The sequence below is a fragment of the Zonotrichia leucophrys genome, chromosome 8 (assembly GCF_028769735.1).
Source record: "Zonotrichia leucophrys gambelii isolate GWCS_2022_RI chromosome 8, RI_Zleu_2.0, whole genome shotgun sequence".
NCBI classification, from domain to species: domain Eukaryota; kingdom Metazoa; phylum Chordata; class Aves; order Passeriformes; family Passerellidae; genus Zonotrichia; species Zonotrichia leucophrys.
In genome coordinates this window covers 28760520-28780682 of record NC_088178.1, presented here as the reverse complement: position 1 = coordinate 28780682, position 20163 = coordinate 28760520, and the positions used below count along the sequence as shown (strand labels likewise).

Here is a 20163-nt window from a genome sequence, read left to right as displayed (position 1 = left end):
CCTGTCTGCTGCCTTGCCAAGATGTTTGGAGCCTTAATCCTGTGGAAAATGGCAGATTATGCCCATCAAATTTTACACAGTTTGCCTAATCTGATACACTTAATAATTTATATTCCTGCTGGGTAAAGTGTGTCCATGTCAGGATTTTGACCGGATGTCTGGAAATGACAAGTCTGTAAAATAAGGATAATCCTACAAATTCATCAGTTACAAACTTAGAGTTACACCTGAACGCACAGCGGGCTGGAGCTGCTCTATGGCACTGAAACAAGTGAATTTCCCAGCCTGAGCAATCACCAGGGCAGATTCCTATTTCAGTGCCTCTCTCCTCTCCTTTTACTCTCCCCTCCAGGATTTTCCATGCCCGGAATTCCCCAAAGAGCAAGGCCGGGGAGCGCTGAGAACTCAGCTGCCCCCGAGTCCGTGCTCATTGCCTATGGACTATTACAAAAAAAATTTAAAAATAAATTTTAAAAAAGAGGAATTTGGGGGTTTTTCCTTGGAAATTATTGCTGATTCCGTGCTGGAGCTGGGACAAGCGAGCAGGAGCCCGCGGCCGCACATTCAAGTGCATTATTTCAATTAGCCGAGCGCTCTTTGTTGCAAGGTGAAATCATTCACTCCCCGCGAACGCTTTTTTATTGAATGCTTTCTAAATACTCGCATCGGGCGCGTCGCCTGGAATTGAGTCTCTGTCACTTGTGTTTCTGCGGTGACTTTGAGCAGATCAATGACTGGAAAAGGCATTCAGGACACATTGATACGGCGGGCTGGGAGACGAGCGCGGTTTGGTGCTCAGGAGTCGGGAGAAGCCGATAATGAGCAGATAAACGGCTTTTCTTAACCCTTGGCGTTCTCGGGAGGCTTCGCAGCTCCGCCGCCTCCTCTCCTCCACCCCGGCTCTCCGGCTTGATGGCAGCCGAGCGGTGGCAAGGCAAAAATCCATAAATTTGGGATGAAATGCGGCCAAAATAACGAGAAAGTCTTTGCTAGGGCGAGCGGGGGTGAAGAGCCTGCGGCCATAAAAAGTTCCAGCTCTTGCAGAATTTCCTTTGTGGTGCCGGAGAGAGCGGGGGAACAAACTCAGGAGGCGTTTGCAATTGCAGATTCCCAATTGCAGATTCCCAGATTATCCCGAGCCCAGGACATCGCCCGGGATGTGGCGGGCACGGAGCATCGTGCCTCAGCAGCCTCGGCTCTTTCGCCTTCTCCTTTGCCGAGCAAAACCGGGATTAAACGCGTCAGAAACCACTACCTGAGCCCTCAGGGGGATGGATTTATTTTTATTTTCCTCCATTAAATATTGGCACTTAATAAAGTAATTACAGATTAGTGAAGGTTTGGGGTTTTTTCTTGAATTCCTGCCATTTTCTAGGCGCTGGGCTACACGGAGTTTCCCTCGTCCGACCTGGTGATCCCAGCCCGGGGGATGCTCCGAGTCCTCGGTAAAGCAGAGCAGGACCTTTCCTTCCATCCTTTCCTGGACAGGAGGGATCGAGCGGTTTTCCTGTGTCCCGGTTTTTCCCTTTTCGCTGAAGTTCAAGAAAACCGGGATTTTATCGCACCTGGAGTTCAAGGACGCTCCGTCTCACATTTTGCCGTCTTAATAAAGTCGCGCGGTTCCCGCTTCCTCGGCTTGCTTACCAAATCCCGGATTAATAAAGTTTACTTAGTTATTTAAATAGATTAAATGTCACATTTTAAATGGAAGGGGAAGGTTCTACCTTCCTGACCTATTTTTCATTTCTGATTTAGAAAAAGGCAAGATTAGCATGGATATTGCATTTTCAAGGACCTCGCCACTATTAAATAGACTGTTAAGTGCATTTTATGGCTGGAGAGTCTGTTCCCAGTTCAGTCTGGAAGACGTGCTAAGTTCATCTCTACCTGCTACATTGAACATTCACTGACTAAAATACTTCCTGTGGATGTAATACCTATGCTCTGTATCTTTTAAGTACATAACGCTTAATGTTTTAGGACTGGTAACACGTAATTCAATGAAAGCCCCCGGAATTGAAGAGTTGCCTCTCGGGAAAGCCGTGTTGGGGGTGTTTGCCCGGGTGCGGCTCGGGGAGGCTGCGGGATGGATGGCACGGACGCTCCCGGCTGCGGAAGGAGGTTGGGGCGCATCAGTCGCCGCCCCGGGGGATGCCCGGGCTGTTCCGCAGCCGCGGGGATGGGCAGCGCAACTTGCGCTCGGAGCTCGCTGTGATCCTTCACTCTCCGCCTTTTAACACCGATTAAATGCCCCCGGGAATGGCCAGGCTGGTTTTCCGCCTCCCCGGAGCAGGCGGGGACAGGCCCCGAGCGCACCTCAGACACGAAGGAGAGAACAGAAACTGCCTGAGGTGCCCCGAGAGGCAAAATCCCATCGAATTCCCCATCCCCCGGGACTGCCCCCTGACCCGCGCCCGCACGGGTGTGGGTAAATCCCCAATTCCCCTAAAGCAATCCTTGCTGTCTCTCTCCCGGAGCGGGACACCCCGCGAAGGATGAGGGGTGCCTCATCCCAAAGCCAAATGCTGGCGCTCCTTCCTCGGTGTCCGGCCCAGAACACGCACCCCGAGCCGGCTCGGGCAGCGCTTGGCGGGGTAAATCCCCCGGTACCGCCGGCTCCGAGCCCAGCCCGTAACCCCTGAGGAAGCCAGAGCCGTCCTCAAACGGTGCCCGTGTCCCAGAGCGGGCTGGTGTCACCGGGGGATGATTCCTGCGGCCACCTCTCGGTGCGACAGCCCGAGAAGGGATGGACATCGCTCCGCGGCCGCCCGGAGCGCTCCCGGCGCTGTCCCCTGCGGTAACCCCGGCCTCAGCTGTGCCCTCCCGCAGCTCCGGAGCGGGGTCTCCGATCGCTGTCCCCCTCCGGGGACACTGCTGCGGCCACGCGGCTCTCGGCTGGGGGCGATACCCCGAACGCTGGGGCTGCTTACTGAGATAAAAACACACGAGCGATAAACACACGCTTATAAATAACCGCAAAAGGTCTTTCCCTGCCTTTTCCAGCGCTCGCCGCCTTTCAACACCCATTAGCCGGAAACTTTCAGCCCCGCTCGGTGCCCGGGAGAGACCAGGGATGTTATAAATAGGCGGCGTTGGGAGCGGGTAGCGCGGAGAGGGGGAAAGGGGGGCGCAACTCCCGCGGCCGCGCAGCCAAAACGAGAGGATTCCCCGGGAGCCCCGCATCAGGCGAGGAAATGGCCCTGATGAGCCCCATCTCGTCCCCTTTTCAACCAGCGCGATGGTTTAGAGGATTAGGGCCAGATCCTGTCGGCAGATCCTATTCTAAATCCCTTCCCCGGGCGGAGGGAGCGGCGGGGCCGTCATTGGAATAAATCAGGAGCGGGGTCGGGGAGGGTGCAGGGGTGGCGGTTCTGGGTAAACTCTCGGGGCTGCGGGAGGGTCATTTCCCCGGTGTTTCGGATCTAGTTACTTCCAACACACCCCGGGGACCGACGTGACACGACTTATACTAATGGGCATCTGTCACCGGCCGTGTCAAGTTTTGCCATATGCGGCGGACAAGTTTGTGGAAGGGAAAACAAGGGAAAGAACAAGGGAAGCAGTTTCTGTTGTCTGGCTGCGGCCCGTGGCTGAGGGAACCCCGCCGGGATTTGCTGCTCCCGCTTCTCCCCGTTCCGGCTGTGGGGGCTGCGCCCGCTCCGCTGGGAGCCGGGAAAGCCGCTCCCGTCCCGGCTGCAAACCCTCCCCTATTCGGGGACCGACTTTTGACACCCCCATCTCCGATCCCCGCCGGTAACTCTGCCGGGACGCCCCGTCGTGCCGCCCGCTGCAAGAGCGCGCCCGGCTCGGTGCCGTCCCGGGGGCTGCAGGCACCGGGGGTGCTCCCGATCCCCCGAATTGCTCCCGGACTCCCCGATGACTCCCGGCCCCGGGGGTGTTCCCGGCCCCGAGGGTGTTCCCGGCCCCGGAGGTGCTCCCGAGCCCGCGGGCCGTGAGGGCGATCCCGGTCCCGCGGATGCTCCGGGGGAGTTCCCGGATCCCGGTGCTGCGGGGATGCTCCCGGCCCCGGGGGTGCTCCCGGCCCCGGGGGGGCGCGCCCGTTCCCCGCGGGTGCAGCGGGAGCTGCCGCGCCCCCCGCAGGCCCCGGTGCGCCACTGCAGCCCCGCCGCCACCGGGAGCCCCCGGCTGCGGGCACGGCCCCGCTGCCGCTCACGGCCCCGCGGCTGCGGGCAGCAGGCGGCCCCGGATGGGGAGCTCATCCCGGGGTTCCTCCCGAGCCCCGCGCCTTCCCCGTGCCGCCCGGCCCCGGAGCCGCCGCCGCCGCTTCCCCGGGAAAGGCTTCTCCTGCGGGCCTCGCTGTCCTCGGCGATGGAGGGGACAGCGGGGGAGAGAAAGAGAGGCCGGAGGTTACGGAGGGAGAAGCCGCTGCCGGAGGGAGGCAGCGGGCAGGAAAGTTGCCGGTGCCGCTGCCGCCGGCGCGCAGATGCCGAGCGGAGGCATTGCTGCTATGTGGGGAAATATGAGCGAGTAATTTTATAAGTAACAAAGGCTGGGGAATGGAATGAGCCCCTGTTATCCGGTGTCCTCTGGAAGCCCTGGATCAGCAGCTTCTTGAGCCTCGCAGCGACTCCGGGCAGAGGCTCCTTTCTTTTTTCCCAGGGGATCGGCTAAATATAGAAAGCCCCTCGATCGCACGAATCACCCACCATTTGCTGTTTGTGTAAAACCGATTAGCCAGACACAACTGTGAAGCAGCTCGTTCCTCTGACACCGCCGCATTCCGCTCCGCGGGGCTCCGCGGGGCCGTGGGTGCCCGCGCAGGGCCCCGCGTGTCCCCGCTCCCTGCAGGTCCTCCCTGTCCCCGGCAGATGATTAGCGAGTCCTTATTTATAAAGTTCAAACGATCTCATCACCGGGGCTGCTCGGTTTATTTTAGTCTATGTATGCGGAGGTATAAATATTTACTTAGGAAGAAATAATATTTACTGCTTACCAGGAAAGCAAGGACACTTTTATTTATATATTTATTTTAAATCCGCGGCTGCCAGAGGGTTGTTGGAGGGGAAATAAGCGCCTGCTTCAGCTCCTCCCGCAGCCGAGCCTGCCGCATCCCGCATCCCGCCTGCATTTTACGCCGCCGATTTTCCTAACAAAGACAACGAATTATTTGAGCGGAAAAGCGAAATCCACGACGCTTTTCCAAGGTGACAAAAATTCAACTTTTTAAGAAGGAGATAATAAAGCACCAAACACTGTCAGTGCACGGGAGACACCGAGATCTCAGCAGGCTCAACCCCCCGACGCTCCGCTTTAAATATTAGAGCGCTACATATTAATTCCTTTTTTATTTTCATTTTAACTGTCTCCTTATTTTAGCCCCGAAAATACACATATATATATACATGTATGTATATATGTATGTATATTATTTTTAATTTTAACAGCTGCTGTTAAAGCTGAGTTATTAGGAATTAACTGGGAAAGGCCGATCCTTTCCCGGGGGAAGAACCGCTGCTTTAGCCCTGATTATTTTCCTGATCTAAACGAAAGATCCGCGCTCGCACACCGCACGGCCACGGCCTGAATATATATATTTTTTTCCCCTCTAAAATAAATAGTAAACATTGATTAAATCAACCCAACGTGTTTTATTTAAAATAATTTCCCTTATAATTAACCCCGATCGCAGACCCAAAGCGTACCTATTCCGGCCGGGAATGCCGCAGCGCCGGGATGTAGTGCTGAAGTCAGGCCGAGAAAAATTAATATATTTAGGGAAACATCACGGCGCGCTGGCGGGGGTCTCGGATCTGCCGGGGAAGGTCGGATTTGGAAGGAACCGGGGTGATGCCGCCAACGAGCAGGGCCGGGCGCTGTCGCTGCGCGGCCGAAGCGGGTGCAGGGACCGCGGGGAACCCGCCCGCGCCGCCGCCCGCGGAACCCAAAGCTCCGCAGCACCGGGGAACCGGAGCTCCGATCGCGCCTCTCCAGCCCCCGCGGCCGCGCAGCCCGTCCTGCGGGCGGGGGTCACAAAGACACCGCTCACACAGAGACGGGCAGAGCATTTTAAAAATTTATTTACAAAGTTGTGTACAACACGAAGGGATAACATTTAGAATACATATATTCATTCATATATAAACAGACTTCTATAATAGAATGACAGCGTTTTTCATCCTTTTTTTTTTCTCTCCAAAATTCTCTTTTCTTTTTTTCTGTTCGTTCGTTTAATATTTAAAATTTCCCCCGCTTATTTCTGTTTTATACAATTATTTTTTTTTTCCTCGTTTGTTCGTTTATTTCGGATAAAACCGCTCGGAGCGCCGGAACCTTCAAAAAAAGTGAAAGTTCGCAGCTCCTAATCGCGACCGTCATTTTCGCCTCTTTAGAAAAATAAAAACCCCGAAAGCAACGTCAGTGATTTTTGATACAAATATGTACAAGCGGCGGCGGCCGCTGCTGCTGCTGCTGCTCCGGCTCCGGGCGGCCGCGGAGCCCCGAGGGGGCGGCCGGAGCTGCCCGGGGCGCTGCCCGGGGCTACTGCGCGGGCCACTTGGCCTGCACGGCGGCGGCGGGGGCGGCGGGCTGCAGGAACTGCCCCGCGATGATGTTGGTAGGCACGCTGAGGATGGGCGCGATGGCCGCCGTGGTCCTGGCCAGCGCCAGCGGCTGGTGGGCCATGAGCGCCGACTGCACGGTGACCGGCGGCCGCAGGAAAGTCTGTGCGCTGGCGGCCGAGCTGGCGGCGGGCACGCCGATGATGTTCTCGATGCTGAAGGACGGGCGGCTGCTGGGCTCCGACTTGACGATGGAGCCGGCGGCGCCCAGGCTGTTGAGCTGCAGCTGCAGGCTGGGGCTGAGCTGGGAGTTGAAGGCTTTGCGGCTGAGCTCGCTGGACGGCAGCAGCGGCACGGCGGGCGGCAGCATGGGCCCCACCGGGGGGATGTAGGGGTACTGCAGCGCGGCCGCGGCCGCCGCGGGGTGCGTGTAGGCGCCGGGGTGCAGCCCGTAGGGGCGGCCGTAGGGTCCGGCCAGGCCGTAGGCGCCGAAGCCCTGCATCATCAGAGCCGTCTGGTCCCGCAGGTGCTCCTGCTGGTGCCGCTTGAAGCGCTTCCTGCGGCGGAGGAAGCTGCCGTTGTCGAACATGTCCTCGGACTGCGGGTCCAGCGTCCAGTAGTTGCCCTTGCCCGGGTTGCCGGGCTCCCGGGGGATCTTGACGAAGCAGTCGTTGAGGGAGAGGTTGTGGCGGATGCTGTTCTGCCAGGCGGGGAACTTCTCCCGGTAGTAGGGGAAGCGGTTGCTGATGAACTCGCAGATGCCGCTGAGCGTCAGCTTCTTCTGCGGGCTCTGCAGGATGGCCATGGTGATGAGGGCGATGTACGAGTAGGGCGGCTTCACCAGGCTGCTCTTGGGCTTGCTCTGCCCCGCTGCCCCGCCGCCGCCGCCGCCGCTCGCCCCCTCCTCGCCGCCCCCCTTGCCGCCCTCGGCCGCGCCGCCGGGGGCCGTCCCGGCCGGGCTCCCGCTGCCGCTGCTGCCGCTCTCCGCGGCCGCCTCCGCGGGCAGCGCCAGCTCCGCCGCCTCGTCCAGCGGCAGGCGCGGCAGGGCGGCGGGGCTGCCGGCCTCGCCCTCGCTGTCCTTGCCCGGCCCGTCGTCGCCCTCGCCCACCACGTCGATATCCACATCCTCGGCCGCCGGGACGGCGGGGCCGGACATGTCGCTGGCGCTGCCGCCGCCCGACAGGGTCATCCCCGCTCGGCGGACGGGGCGCGGCGGCGGCGGCGGCGGGGTCTCCCGCCCGCACCGGGCTCCCCCCGCGCCCCGCTCCCGCCGCTGCTCCGACCGGCCCCGGGGGCTACACCCGAGCGGCCCGGCTGCGCCCCGCGGCGCCGTCCCCGCGGGGCATGGGGCGGCCGCGCCCGCTGCTCTCCCGTCCGCGGGGCTGCCCTGGCCGCCCGGTCACCTCCCGCCGCCGGGCATCGGGGCTCAGGCGGCGCCGCCGGATCCCGCCCGCCGCGATGCGCGCCCGGGGGCGCCGCGCATGGGGCCGCTCCGCGGGCCGCCGCCGCTCCACCGCTCCGCTCCGCGGCCGCGCCGCGCACCGCTCCGCCGCCCTCCGCGCCGCCTGGGCTGTTTGGGGGTTTTTTTCTTTCCTCTTCCCTCTTTGCTCCTCTGGTCTGGCTTTTTTTGGCCGCTGCTTTTTCCCCCCCTCGGCGGAGGGAGGGGACGGAGCTGCCGGCGGCCGGGCCGGGCGGGGCGGGGGCAGGAGGCCGGGGGTCGCGGGGCCTCGCTCGCCACTTTGGCAGCGCGGCGGTCCCGACTGCCTGATAGATTACTTTCCCGTTAAAGATATACTCGGAGGCGGCTCCACGTGACCGCCTGACGTCAGGCGCCCCGCTGTGAAGTCATGCAAAACTCGAGTTGTTTCATGGACTGTCAACAAAGAGCGGCGGCGGCTCCGCTCGGCCCGCCCCGACGGGGCCCGACGGCACCGGCACCGTTCGGCCCCCGCGGAAGCGCCGCCGCTCCGGGGCTCGCCGCTGCCGCTCTCGGTGCGCAGCGCCCGGAGCCGCCGCTCTCGGGGCGCTCGGCAGCGCAGGCTCGGCGGATGCGCCGCCGCAGGAGCGCTTAAAAGCACCAAGTTTGGGCTTTGAAACCACTTTTCTGTGGGTTTCTATTTTTTTTTTAATTTTTTTTTTCCAGCGGCAGCAGCACCAGCTGGGAACGGAAGACCAGAGAATAGCTATTGATTTATCTATTAGGTTAGTTGCAGAGAGAAAAATAAAAAAGACGTAAAATAACAAAGGAAAACTATAAATAAAGAACCTTTTAGCCGGTTACTTTTTTTCCCCTTTTTTTTTCTTCGCTTTTTTTTGGTTTTTTTTTTTTTTTTTTTTTCCTTTCCAGAGGTGTTAACGACTTAATCATTGCGGGCTTTAGCATATGAAAAAGTAGGAAATGAGGGAGTGTGTGTGAATGTGAGGACCGTATTGCCGCGGCCCCAGGTAAGCCCCGGCCCGGGGAAAGGCGCCCGGCGGGGCGGGAGGGGGCCCGGCCGCCCGCCCTGCCCCGGTGCGGAACCCGGGCGGCTCCGGGGTTTGGCTTTTCCATCCGTCCCGCCGAGCCCTTCGCTCTGCTCCTTCCCGCACGTGTTGTCCCCTTTCGGTAAATACAATTAAATTAGGGAAATGCCCCAGGAGTCAACGATTTCCCACGAGCGGCGCTGGTTTAGGGAGAGCCATTCCCGTCCTTGTCCCAAAGCCGTCGGGGCTCGGAGGGGTCGCTGTCCCGGGCCCGTTCCCGGGGGTGGATGGGGGACCCTTCCCGCGGGCGCGGAGCCGCTTTTCCCCGCGTGTCCCGCAGGATCTCCGCGGCCCGTGACCTCCGCGCCCGCGCACCGCCCGCTGTCACACGCGCAGTCACAGAGCCACACATACACACTCGCCTTGTGTGACAATCGGAGAGCAGCAAAGCCTCTCCCAGGGAAAAAAAGAGGAAAAACCCCAACTCCGCAGCCCCCTGCTCCATTTGTTGCGCTTTTCTTCGGCACAATAAAAGTCAAATTAATTGATTCGTGTTATTAATTACGGTGCTTAGCGTGAAAAGAAACGTTTCCCCTCGATTAGGGCTCTATTGTGCTAATCCCGTGTTCAATCACGGCTGCCGGCTGAGCGGGGCCGCCCCGCTCCGCGCCTCTCCGCGCCCCTCCGCGGCTCCCCGGCCTTCACCTGCTGAACTTCAGGGCAGCATTTCCATCCCCATCCCGTTGGAAACTATTCAGGAGCCCACCCGGGCGGAGAAAAGCTTTGCTAAAAATCAGGAAAGTTTCCCCCAAATAAAGCGGGAGCCCCCGAACCCGTGGAAGTTCAAGGGCTGGAGGTGAGCGGAAGCAGGAGCCGCGTCCTGCAAAGCGATAAAACAATTAAAGCAGCGCCCGTGGAGGAGGAAACCCACGATAATGACACGGCCAGAAATAGAAAGTGGGCGCCCATATAGACAGATAGATTTAGCAACAGGAGAAAAACAAACTGTATCGTCCGGATCGATACGGAGTCAAATAGAGACACGGCAGCGCAACGGGAAAAGGGAGGATGGAATAAGTTATGATAGAGAGGGAGAAATTAATTACAACTCAATTTGATTCTAATATGGGAAAGCAAGATCCTGGGCTGCGAAGCGAGTTAAAAATAAATCCGGAGGCTGAGCCTCGGGGGTGGGGGGGATTGTGGAGGAAAGACAGGGTTGGGGCAATTTCTGCTTCTGTAATCGTTTTAAAGGAAGGAGAAACCAAAGGTGTCCCCTTTCAGCTCCTTAAGCCTATTACTTTCACTAATGAGTTATATAAATCGTTGACCTGACCTGGATTAAACCAGCATTGTCGTTCGGTACAAACGTGCGGGGGTAACGGGGCTCGCAGGAAAGGGGCTGCGGGTGAGAAATCCCTGTAAAATAAACACATCCAAGGGAGGGGACACGACAGGGACACGCAGTCATCCCCCGACCGCCAGGACCGGGGTCGGGGCCGAAATGGGGTGAGCGGCGGGGCCTGGAACCCCCTTCAGCAGGGCTTTTCGCTGAAGATGTAGATTATTAAATATATATAATTTCCCCCCCTCTATTCTTAGGCCTCTATTTGCACGTGTTTGATTTTTTTTTTCTTTTAATTTTTTCCTTTTTTCCTTTTTTTTTTTTTTTTTTTTTAATCGTAATAAATCGCTCGTAAACCCGGCAGACCTCAGTGTAAAACGAAATTGGTCATGTTTCCAAAACGGTTTCGGATTTATTTGTATTGGAAATGTACAAACATCCATTCTGTAAAAGGCAACACGTTTAATTAACGATGAGAGAGCAGTTAGGGGCAGAAAGCTAGTAAAATTGTGTGATAAATTTATGGCATTGTTAGCGTGCTTTTAATTATGGCTATTATGTTAATTATTTCACATTAGCATGGAGTTATCAGCAGCATGTCAGATTTAATCAAAACGAGCCTTTCTCTCGAAAACTGTGCTTTTCATTCGCCGCGAGGAGAACGGGGGGTCCCGAGCCGAAACCGCTTCCCCCCTTCTTTATTTATTTAAAAATAAATAAATGAAGGCTTTTAAAAAGAGACTTCCCAATGAAAAGAGTGGCTGGACGTGATCCGGGCTGGTGCAGGCGGCAGATCCCTTTAGGCTACAGCGAGCAGCGCAGGGAGGCTGAGGAGAGAAGCGACGCTCTTGTTTTTTAGGAATTCACCATTTTCACCCCCTCCGGAGAAGGCATTTTATCATTTTGGATCATTCTGTCAAACAATATGATGTTGCTCATTTTTATCTGTCCCGTTTTACAAAGCCCCCGTTCACACTGCTGGCCAGGACAACGCGCCTCAGTACAAAAGAATAAAAGAGACAAGCCGGGAGGATACGGGATCGCTGCGTGGATCAAAAAGGAGGAAAGAGGAGGAGGTGTGTGTGTGTGTCTGTGTGTGTGTGAGTGCGTGTGTGTGTGTGTGTGTGCGCGGTGGGCTCGCAGCGGCCCCGGCCCGGCTCCGTGCCCGGCGCTGCCCCGCAGCTCCGCGCCCGCTGCTCCCGCACCCGCTCCGCACCCCGCGGGGCCGCTGCTGCCGGGGGAGCGACCCACCGCTTCCCCAAAGCCTTGCGGAGCTGCCGTGCAGGAATAAGAAGAATTGAACGTAGAAAAATACAAAGAGAAATTAAACCCCGCAGGTGTGCCGGCAGCGAGGCGGGCGGCGGAGTTTTGGGGCGCTCCGTCCGCGCCCGCGGAGAGCGGCGGCCATCGCTCCGCGCAGCCCCGCGCAGCCCGGCCGGCCCTGCCCGCGCCCCCTGCTCCGGCCGGCCCCGCTCCCCCTTCCCCACGGGAGCGGGGGGCTGCGACCACGGCAGCTGCTGGCTTATTTTTAGAGCATTTCCATTCCTCCGGTTAATTTTAGATCGATCCATTATTTAGCCCCAGTTCGCCTTTAGGGAAACCCAAGCTGGGGGCGGCCGGCGCTCCGCGGCCGCGGGACTTTCCCCCGTGCGAGGTGCGCGGCCGCGCAGCCAAGGCAACTTTGGGGATCCCCCCTCGCCCCCTGTGCGCTGCCGGAGGGACGGGGGGCGAGGGGCGCCTCCCCCGGCTGGCCCCGCGTGTCCCCGCGCTGTTTGCGCGCTGCCTTTCCCGCTGAGCCTGGCTTTCACCAGGCGCTGGTTTTCCACGACCTGCAGCCTTTTCCCCTTTGGGAGACACCCCCAAATCCACATACGGCGCCCCCTCCCTGCCCCTCCGAGCGGGGCCGAGGTGCCGGGGCTGCCCCGCGGGTCCGGCCCCGGGGGACCGCGGGTGGGTGGAGGAGGCACGGACCCCCGTGCGGCCCCTCGGGGGATGCGGGTGTCGGTGCGGTTCACATTGATGGGGCCGCACATGGTCCCCCCGGGCAGTCCCCGCCGTCGGGGCTCAGCCCCGCACCCTGTCCATCCTCCCTCAGCCCCGCACCGTGTCCATCCTCCCTCCGCCCCATCCTGCACTCCTCACCGCACCGTGTCCATCCTCCCTCAGCCCCGCACCGTGTCCATCCTCCCTCAGCCCCGCACCGTGTCCACTCTCCCTCAGCCCCGCACCCTGTCCATCCTCCCTCAGCCCCGCACCGTGTCCACCCTCCCTCAGCCCCGCACCGTGTCCACCCTCCCTCAGTCCCGCACCCTGTCCATCCTCCCTCAGCCCCGCACCGTGTCCACCCTCCCTCAGCCCCGCACCGTGTCCATCCTCCCTCAGCCCCGCACCGTGTCCACCCTCCCTCAGCCCCGCACCCTGTCCACCCTCCCTCAGCCCCGCACCCTGTCCATCCTCCCTCAGCCCCGCACCGTGTCCATCCTCCCTCCGCCCCTGCGGCTGCACCCGGAGCCTCTCCCTGCTCCGGATCCAAACGCCGTGCTGGTGCAGAACCGCGAATCGCCTTCACTTTGGGGCTCGTTTCTCCTTGGCGCTGGTCATTGCTCCTCTGCGCTCCCCTCCCCTGGGAGCTGGCACGGTGCAGGTGGAGGGACACCCGGCCGTGCTGGCTCGGCTCGGCTCGCAGGGAGACATCCCCGACTTGGATACAGGCAGGAAAACATCCCGGGGAGCTGGCAAAACCAGACAGCAGCGCTCAGGTGTGTGCCAAGGTATCCTCTTGGGATCCACAAAATAAAATCAAAAGGGTCAGAAGAGTGCAGCCTGGTACAGGTTAGGGATTTGGGTGCTTTACAAAGCAAGGAGAGAGCAAAATTAATCAAATAAGTTAAAATACAGAATTATTAAGCAAATGAGGCTGTGTGAGCGGAGGAGCTCTGCCGCCTTTTGGGCGAGAGGGCTGCAAAGTTAGCTGAGACCTGATTTGAAAAACAAAAAACAAAAAACACCCAAACATTTGGCAGTCGTTCAATCAAAATTCGTTTGTTCTTCAGATTCTCATTTTGCAAATCCCCACTCTAAACAAATGGATATTTATCCCCGGTTTTGGCTGCGAGCACCTGCACCCACTCCGCAGTCCCACGCAGCCCTGGCATCCAGCAGCGCTGATTCCTGGAAGGGCCCTGCTCACGTCCCCAAACATCCCCAAAAAATGGCTAAAACCCGTCCCCTGCACACGCTGGCACATCCCTGCCCCTGGAGGAGGCTCCTGTACTGTGAGCCGTAATAAATACACAGGAGCAAAATTCACAGGCAAAAAAAAATTCCTTTAAATTTGATGGATTGGAATTCGTGGAGGGAAGGGATGGGTGGGAAGGGGTGACCCTGGCCAGGGCTGTGGGGGAGGCACAGGGCAGCCCCCAGCCCTGCTCCAGGAACAGCAGCAATATTGGGGTGAGACACCCCCAGCTCATCCCCCAGGGAATGGCTGCTCTGGGAAGGGATGTGCTTAGGCCACCCTTGCTCCTCCAAAACCTTGGGATTCCTCCATTTAGGGATGGAAAGGGCACTCTGGATAGGCTCGGGAGAGAAGATTTTGTGTGAAAACGAGGGAATTTTATGTGAAAGTGTCCCTATTTATCTGAATAAACCAACAGGACAGAGTATTTTTTCCTTCATGTCCGTGTGGCCCGAAGGGATGGTGCAAGTTTGGCAGCAAATATGGGGACATGCCTTCAAGCGGGGGGGATGCAGCTCAAAAATAAAGGACACGACTCAAAATGAGGAGGCACGGAGAGGCAGCAGCTCCTTTCACCCCCTTCCCGGTGGGTTTGCTCGGCAGGTAGGCAGAGGTGTGAGGGACACACAGCAGGGCTGCTCGCTCAGTTATCCCCTGGCCAGCCAGATGCAAATGAAGACGCCAAGAGGATTTCCAGGGCTGTGAGGAAATCCCTTGGCTGAAAACTGGGAGCTCTCCATGGGCTGCCCCAGTGCTCCTGGGGCAGATTCCCCACACCGTGAGATCCACCAGCTGATTAATTTAATTTCATTTCATTTCTCAGCACAGCCAGGACACTGGTGGGAGCCAGCTCCCCCTCCCCGTGCTCTGCTGCTTCCCAGGGCTTTGTTTGTTTGTTTTTAGCAGGATAGCTCTGTACAGCACCCTCGATGCCCTTTACCAAGCGCGCCAAGACAAGCGGTGAGTTATGGGTGTTGTTAATAAAATTACTCCGCTAATATTTTTCCCCAACTCGTGGAATATTATTGATGGGTCAGGGATGGGCCCATGCATCACCCCAGCTCCACGTGCACCATCCAAATGGGGCCTTGGTGGAGCGTAAGTGGTGCACAGGCCTTTTATGGGCCTTCTGCAGAACGCTGAATTTTACCCAAAATGCAGGTTAAAACCCATGTTAGGTATTAATGTAATCAGGTCCATAATCTCTCTATCAAAAACTCCCCAAGCACCTCTTCACCTGCTAAACCAGGTAGCTCCTTATCTGGAGAGTGCTGTAACACATTCTAGGGGACTTCTTGGCTGTTTTTGGGAAAGAAAATATGCATTTCTCAGTGCTTGCAAGTCCTGGCTTAGGGCAGGGACACCAAAGGGCCATCCTGACCTGCCAGTCCAACATTTTCCTCCTCCACCTTCAAACACAGAACTAAATTATCACAATTTTTCTATGAAAACTTGATGACCTCCACAAACATCTTGGAAAGAGATGCACCAGCTGTAGAAGGAAAAAAATCCTGCTTTATTTCCCTCCCCACCAAAATCTATTTTTTAAGACCAAAAAAATATACATTTTTAATTTTTCTGGGGCAACACGCTTCCAGGAGAGCTGCAGATTCCTTCCCCCATGAAGCTTTATCAGCTTCATTCATCAGGGCATTTCTGCAAATTCCATTTAGATCCTTCACCTTATTAGAGGTATTTTATTAAACATTTTATTAAAGTCTTTTAATGCCTTCCAGGGCATGTTGTAAAACCCTACTGATTTCAGAAGCTTCTGGATGAGCTTTTCCTGCACTCCCATGTTGAGAGCACATGTTGGTAACTTAGCTCCTGTCCAGGACAGGACAGATAAAACCAGGGAGGGTTTTAACTTTGACCAAAATCATCATAGGGTGGTATTTCCAATTAAAAGTGGAGGATGTGAAGAATAAGTATTTATCCCTTAAAACACATCAATATTATTATTTTTTGTTGGATTTTCTGCTTTTGCTCAGGTAAGAAAAATTTCCAAGAGGAATTCCAGCTGAGGAAGTGATGAAACACATTGAGCTGGGTCAGGCAGTATTTGCAGTCTGTAAATAAAGATTATTTAGGGACTCTTGGTAAAGTATTCTGTGATAGAAGAGTTCAACAGGCATTTTTAAATGGATTCTGAGCAACTGGGCAGAGAGAAAATATGTCTGTGGGACCATGAAACATTTATCTGTCCAGAAGGAGACAGGGAAAAAAAAAAAAAAGCCAGCAATGATCTATCATAAGGGAGGAAATCTGCACCTCAGCATTTGCCAAAATGTCTTAATTGCTTTGTAAACTCATCTAAATAAATAAAACGTGGAGGGCTGTCTGGGCTCTCTGCTAAGGAGCACTGAGTATTGCCTGGGGATAAAAATCTTAATGGTGCCCAGGGCTGGGCTTGTGCCCGGTCAGGGACTGGCTGCTCCTGGTGCAGGAGGTCAGGATGTGGCCACGGGGCTGGGTGTCCGGTTTTCAGCTGTTTGAAGGGCCTGGAAGGGCCCGGAGTGGCCTTGGGGCAGCCCGCGTATCAAAGGACGAGACGAGGCTTCAATTCTTCTTTCGGTCTTTATTAATTGTTTATCTAAAAGATTTTCTTTTGGCCCGACAGAGCTCTGCTCAGCAGCCAGCCATGAGCACACTGTGCTGCCCTCCGGGCGGTCACCTATCTTTATACCCAAAGTTACGTGTACAATATTTATCATTTTTCCCCAATACCTTTCCCCCTTATTGTCCGGTGCACTTTCAGTAATGACCAATCCCAAAGTGCCACCATCACCACAGAAGATGGAGGAGAAGAAGAAGAAGAAGAAGGACAGGACACGCCCCAATTCCTCCATCTTACTTCTCTAAACCCCCCTGTACAGAAATCCTAAACCCTGTGTCTCACCCTCTAATTAACTAATCCCTTCACCATTCACCCCGGTGAAACCCTCCTATCCTCATACAGGTGTCGTCTCCTGTGTAGGATCAAAGTCCAGCCACCAGACACTTCTGGAACATTCCAGGACTCCCGAGCCCCCCAAGGGTGCTCTCGGTGGCACCTCAGTCCTGAGGGGCTGAGATCCCACAGCTGGGAACAGGTCCTGGAGGTGGGGAGTGATCCCTGCCCCAGCCTCGGCCACAGACAGCAAACTCACACCCATTGTGGCTCCTCCTCACTTGGTTTTTACTGCTCCCTGTGTGAAAACGTCTCTGTGACACTCACAGATCATTCAGGGCTTGCACACCATGGTTATAAGAGGGCTCCTTGGCTTTATTTAAAACCTTCCTCTTTTTGTGGCTTTCCTCCTCAAAACCCACATGAGGTCATTGCTCAGGGATGTGTTACACACGCTCCAGATAAGGAGCTACCTGGTTTAGCAGGTGAAGAGGGGCTTGGGGAGATTTTGATGGGGAGATTATGGACCTGATTACACTCTCATGGTGCCTGTGACAAAGGTGATTGTGGCCCTGTGCTCCTCTGTGGTGAGAGCCCACCTCCAGCTCCGGGTCCCATCAGGATGTGGAGCTGCAGGATAAAACCCAGGGATGCTCCAGGATGGAGCTCCTCTGCTCTGGAGCCAGGCTGGGGGTGCTCACCTGGAGAAGGGAAGGCTCCAGGGAGAGCTCAGAGCCCCTTCCACTGCCTAAAGGTGCATAGCATTTAAACCATGTAAATTAATGAGACTTAAATGTGTGCTTCGGGTTAACAATATTCTAAGGCTGAACTAGAGCTTCATTTTCCACATAGGTCTTGTTCAAATTTGTAAGGTAAATTTTCATCCTCATATATATGAAATATCTTCCTTCCTGCCTTTCTCCTGATAGATTTTACCGTTTTATTTTCATTTCTTAGTGAACCTCGACCTGGAGCAATGGTCATTCCTGTACTGAGGCTGCAGCAAAGGCAGCTCCTGAGTGGTTTCAGGCTGGAAATGGGGTGTTTAACAAACACAAACCAGATGAGAGAGCTTCATATTTAGTTTAATAAACTGTAATTTCTGACAAAGGTAATTGTCACCTTCTGTTTCATTCTGTGCATTTATTTTTGCTCATGGAGAGAGGATGACCAGAGGAGGCTCATGGCTGAGACTTGTCACACTATCCTCCTGCTTTGGCTTTTATTAATTAATTAATTAGGCTTCTAATAACTAACAGCCCAGTCCTGCACTCTTTCTGCATGCAAAAAAGGGCATTTTCTCATAAAGCTGTGCTGGATCCAGAACAACTTCACTCATGGCATTGCTTCCATTGCAGTAATTATTTACGGGAGTTTTTCCCTGAGTTGGTAAGGGTTTTTCAGGCTGTCATTCTGGGAAGGACATATGTCCAGCATAGCTATAGCTAGCATGTCCTGCATGATTTACATGTTTCTTACGTGTGTGAAATGTAATATACTTATATGTTTTGGAGCCATGTATTTAGATATGATCTCACATAAGTCTGGCAGATAAATATGTTCATCTCATATAGCACTGACATACTTATTTTCACTTAGGACTGCTTTTATTCAAGGACTTCTTTCTGTCCTTGGTGTTGGCTCATCTAGAGCATTATTAGGTCCAAATTTTCCCTTCAAATTTCAGTAAATGAAATAAAACCATGTAAGAAACGTAACCATTGTGTTTAAGTTAAATATTATTGTTAAATATTAATGTTAGATATGGATCCAGTGGTGTAAAGATTGATGCCTGTCTGTATGGGATTTGATAATGGCTAGGAACAGGAATGATGTTTTATTTTCTATCTACCCATGACATTTCAGTGACCAATCTCCAGGGTTTTATTCCTTCAAAGGATGACATGGAACAGGCTGAGCTGCAGTGAATGGCACCTCCCTTGAAAAACAACTTTGTGCAACTTGCTGCCAGAATTACCTGGACAGAAATCTCCTTAAATTTGTGTTTCTTTCACATTTCTCATCTGATTTCCTGAAGCTGAGGAAGAAGAGGAAGGAAGAAGAGTGTCCTGATTCTGAGGAAGGTAGGAATCTGAAAATGGAGAACTTAAAAAAAAAATCAAGAGGAGAAATTAATTAAATAAATGCTAATATAGAAGTAAAAAACCCCACTGCCTGACAGGAGAGCAGCATTTTAATGGCATAATTTGTGAATAATCTTGCTGAAAGGTCTTTGTGCTCGCTGCCCTTTGGTACCTGACTGTGCTTCTGTGCTGCAATGTTTGCTCCTGGTTTCTCCTGCTAAAGTTTATAAAGCCAACTTTTTAAAAAAAGGGGGAAGTGTTTCCATAATTATCTCCTCACCAATCTACTGCAGTAAATTACCCCCCAGCCCCATGCCTTGGTGCTTAACACAAACCAGATGAGAGAGCCTCATATTTAGTTTAATAAACTGTAATTTCTGACAAAGGTAACTGTCACCTTCTGTTTCATTCTGTGCGTTTATTTTTCAAGCACCACAGCTGACCTCCGAACTCAATCTGCACTTGCCTATTGATGCATAAATATCTGTAATATCACAGTAAATTAAATTCAGTTTTAAAGGGTTTCTATTTAACAATCTGTCAGAACTTTCACAGCGTTTGATTTCTAGTTTCCTCTGTCCACTGACAGGTTTATCTCGATATGGCTTGATTAATGAAACCTTTTATTTGCAGTAAGCACACCTATTATTACCATAATCTCTTAATGCTTGCTTAGGCAACATTGTACTCTGACAGCAGGGCTCCAAAAACTTCCAGCCCCTTCACTCCTCAGCAGAACAGGCAGCAGGATTTGGGGTTGGAGAAGGGATGGCAGGGAATGGAGAAGTGGATGTCCTGCTCTCCCCTTTTGGGGATGTTTGAAAAATCAAGCAGTTTCCCAGTTTAGCAGGTTTGGAAATGTTATTTTCATGGAATAAATATGGCTTATTAGAAAGTATTTTCACTAAGATTAACAAATCCACATTTAGTTTTGATTAGTGTTTCCTAGGGAGGAAAGGGATGTCCTCAAGATGAGTTCTTATGGATGATTTGTTGAATTTTGGGAAATACACCATAGGATAGCCTGGAGAAGTTTGTATAGGTTTGGATATCAGAGTTGTTGACTCCAATTCCTAGTTTTTTTAGGAAAACCCTGAGAAAATCACTTCATCTCTCTGTGCTGTAATCCCATCTCACTGATGGTCGTGGGTAATGGAATAAATAGAATTACACCACGCGAGGGCCAAAGTAAAGCTGCTCCAGATGAGAGACAGTCAGGCCAAAATATTCCAATTTTCTTTCCTTACTGCACAGGAGGAAGTTGAATTCCTGATACCCCCACACTTCCAGCATGCAGAGTGTCTGAGGAGGGCTCTGCAGCAGGGATTTGAATGAAAGATGAGGTGCTTTGGTATCCTGAGCAGGACAGAACGAGGAAGGAACCAGCAAATCACACCCCTGGACTAGGAAAAAATGTGATTTTCACCCCTGAGAGAGCTTCATGTTTAGACAAGTTAAGGAGAACTGCAAATTTCCCTGGATCCATGAGGAGTTTCTCTTTGCAGGTGAGGATGGACTTGCAGCCCCAGGGAGAGCAAAGGGAGCTGTGACACCAAATTCACCACGGCCATGGTTCACTGGGAGTTTGATTCCATTCCTATTCTTGTTTACAGCTGGGGTTTGGG

At 54.3% G+C, this 20163-nt stretch overlaps 2 protein-coding genes across 2 annotated transcripts; one reads left to right on the top strand and one right to left on the bottom strand.

Moving 5' to 3' along the window:
* Positions 1-6022: 6022 nt before the first annotated feature.
* FOXD3 (forkhead box D3) lies at positions 6023-7735 on the bottom strand. The gene has a single exon (XM_064719855.1). The coding sequence runs from the start codon at positions 7705-7707 to the stop codon at positions 6499-6501; it is 1209 nt and encodes a 402-aa protein (XP_064575925.1). The 5' UTR covers positions 7708-7735; the 3' UTR covers positions 6023-6498.
* A 4622-nt stretch (positions 7736-12357) lies between these two features.
* On the top strand, positions 12358-13494 carry LOC135450754 (platelet glycoprotein Ib alpha chain-like). The gene is made up of 3 exons (XM_064719169.1): positions 12358-12901; positions 12957-13085; positions 13463-13494. The coding sequence occupies exons 1-3, from the start codon at positions 12358-12360 to the stop codon at positions 13492-13494; spliced, it is 705 nt and encodes a 234-aa protein (XP_064575239.1).
* Positions 13495-20163: the final 6669 nt, after the last annotated feature.

Excerpts from the sequence above, each read along its gene's own strand:
- LOC135450754 (XM_064719169.1), top strand. The coding sequence starts at position 12,358 with ATGGTCCCCCCGGGCAGTCCCCGCCGTCGGGGCTCAGCCCCGCACCCT. Across the intron at positions 12,902-12,956 it reads CGAATCGCCTTCACTTTGGG|CTGGCACGGTGCAGGTGGAG; the intron begins GCTCGTTTCTCC and ends CTCCCCTGGGAG. Across the intron at positions 13,086-13,462 it reads AACCAGACAGCAGCGCTCAG|TCCCACGCAGCCCTGGCATC; the intron begins GTGTGTGCCAAG and ends CCCACTCCGCAG.
- FOXD3 (XM_064719855.1), bottom strand. The coding sequence starts at position 7,707 with ATGACCCTGTCGGGCGGCGGCAGCGCCAGCGACATGTCCGGCCCCGCC.